Below are 1972 nucleotides of genomic sequence, written 5' to 3'. Positions count from 1 at the left end.
GGACTGCAGGATCACCAAGTGTGGAGCAAGTAACAAAATTTTAGGCAGAGATAAAACAATGATAATGGCAACAGAAAAGGTAGAGATTATGGCATCTAATCTGACTCCCTTACAGGAGGTAGCTTGTTTTACAGTACTTTCAATGTTCATTTAGAATATTAAAACCTGCGCCTAGAATATGCACATCTAACGTACCACTTTGTTTAGAAATGCACAGGGATGTGAACCATCCACAAATAAATTTTACCTGGAAGTCATTTTTTTTCCATCCCTCTTTTTCTAGTGGTCTTCTAAGCTCTTTAAAGCCCCATACAGTCTGAAGGCAGAGACCAGCTGCACGCATCTCTCGATCAGAGCGCCCCCTGTAAGTACAAATGCTTAATTGTCTGCCAAAGCTAAGTTAGGCAAGAACTATGCAGTAACATACTGTTAATTTAAGGAAAAGGAAAGCATATATACTTGAATCTTGTGAAAGTCTAAAACTCACCCTCCTTTGTTGATGAGAACAAGCCTCTCAATTCCTTGACTTTCCCGCAGTTTTTTAGCTGCCTCCAAATTTCCATTTATGACTTCTTGGATGGTGCTAAGCACTGACACAGTTGTATCTTCTGAAACAGTATTTGACTGGGGAGTAGAGCTGGGAAGACGAGCAACTAGACTGCTGAGAGCATGCTTACCTGAAAAAGGTACCACATAAATTAGACAGAAATCGAACTTTATCAATTGTTTTACCTCTTATATATTTTTTTCCCTTCCCACTAGCTTTTTGTGTACCCACCCCAGCTACCATAAATCCCCTAAGATTCACAAGACAGCTGCCTCACCAATCAGCTCTCTGTTCCGGTTGTCTCCACAAAGATTTCGTAGAGCCCCACAAACGGCACGTACAACACGCTCATTCTCATGGGTAAGGTGATCAGCAAGTGACGAAAGACCTTTCTCCAAACGGACAGCAGCACGAATACAACGACCATACTGCGAAGCGCACACAACATAGTTTAAGACACAAAGCAAGCTTACAAACCACAACAAAATAGAATTATACATCAACATATACTGTAAATACCCAACATTAAAGATGAGAGTATTTAAGATCATACTGACATTTTTTGTGCAGTACAAAACCATGCAGTATATTGGCATTGTAGGGAGTTGCCATTTTCCATGGAGCCCCTTTACAATAAATGAGAGCTTTAAACTTTGATCCATTCTCACACAAACTGAAAAACTTCATTTTTTTTCCAAAGGAAGTTTTTCAGTTTGTGTGAGAATAGATCAAAGTTTAAAGCTCATAATTTGTTTTAGTGTATTTTAGTTAATCTAATGATATGCATGTGTCAGTGTCTTTGGTGCAAGATGACAAAATTTGCCATTAAAAGTAAAATTTGATTTTTAGGATGCAAATGGGGAATTGTTTTAAAACCTAGGCAGAATCACATGATTCTTAGACAAGTAGTTAATATTACTACCTAGAGGAGGAACTGACACTAGAAAAAGGGTTTGTTTATAACCCCTCCTACATCCACCGTGTCAGATTATAGCAAACAATACCAAGTAGTAAACTGTCATGGCAACCAAGGGCAATAAGAAATTGAGAACCTGTGTCCTAAAGATTTAGAAACAGGGATATCATAAATAACCTGTTTCCTACACAGCATGTTAGTTGCCAACTCCTAATTGCAGAAGCTACAATCTACAGAGTGTTTGGTTAAAAGTTGACTAAGCTCTGCTAAAGGCAGGAAAAAAAAAAAAAAAAAAAAAAAACAGACCACAGTGTTTAAGATATCTCTCATAACTAGAAATAGCAGGTGGAGATATAAAGGAGATTCATCGTGAGGGGGTCTAAAGCATTTACTATATACCACCCTCTGCTAAAGTTAGGCCTGCTAAACCAGGTTAACTGCTATTGTACCAATGTCAGCAAGGAAAGGGGACTAAAATACTCAAAACATAACTACCTTAGAAATTGCAC

The 1972-nt window shown here is 38.1% G+C and overlaps 1 protein-coding gene across 1 annotated transcript; it reads right to left on the bottom strand.

Annotated features, from left to right (window-relative positions):
* Positions 1–247: 247 nt before the first annotated feature.
* LOC140321084 (catenin delta-1-like) lies at positions 248–1143 on the bottom strand (the record flags this gene model as incomplete). The annotated part of the gene is made up of 3 exons (XM_072397964.1): positions 825–1143; positions 488–677; positions 248–362 (listed from the first exon to the last, which is right to left on the bottom strand). Coding segments are annotated over exons 1-3 (624 nt in total), but the record flags the coding sequence as incomplete, so codon positions are not given.
* Between the last annotated feature and the right edge of the window lie 829 nt (positions 1144–1972).

This window comes from Pyxicephalus adspersus, unplaced genomic scaffold, assembly GCF_032062135.1.
Source record: "Pyxicephalus adspersus unplaced genomic scaffold, UCB_Pads_2.0 Sca635, whole genome shotgun sequence".
NCBI classification, from domain to species: domain Eukaryota; kingdom Metazoa; phylum Chordata; class Amphibia; order Anura; family Pyxicephalidae; genus Pyxicephalus; species Pyxicephalus adspersus.
The sequence above is the reverse complement of the archived record's forward strand: the minus strand, read 5'-3'. Positions and strand labels throughout refer to the sequence as shown.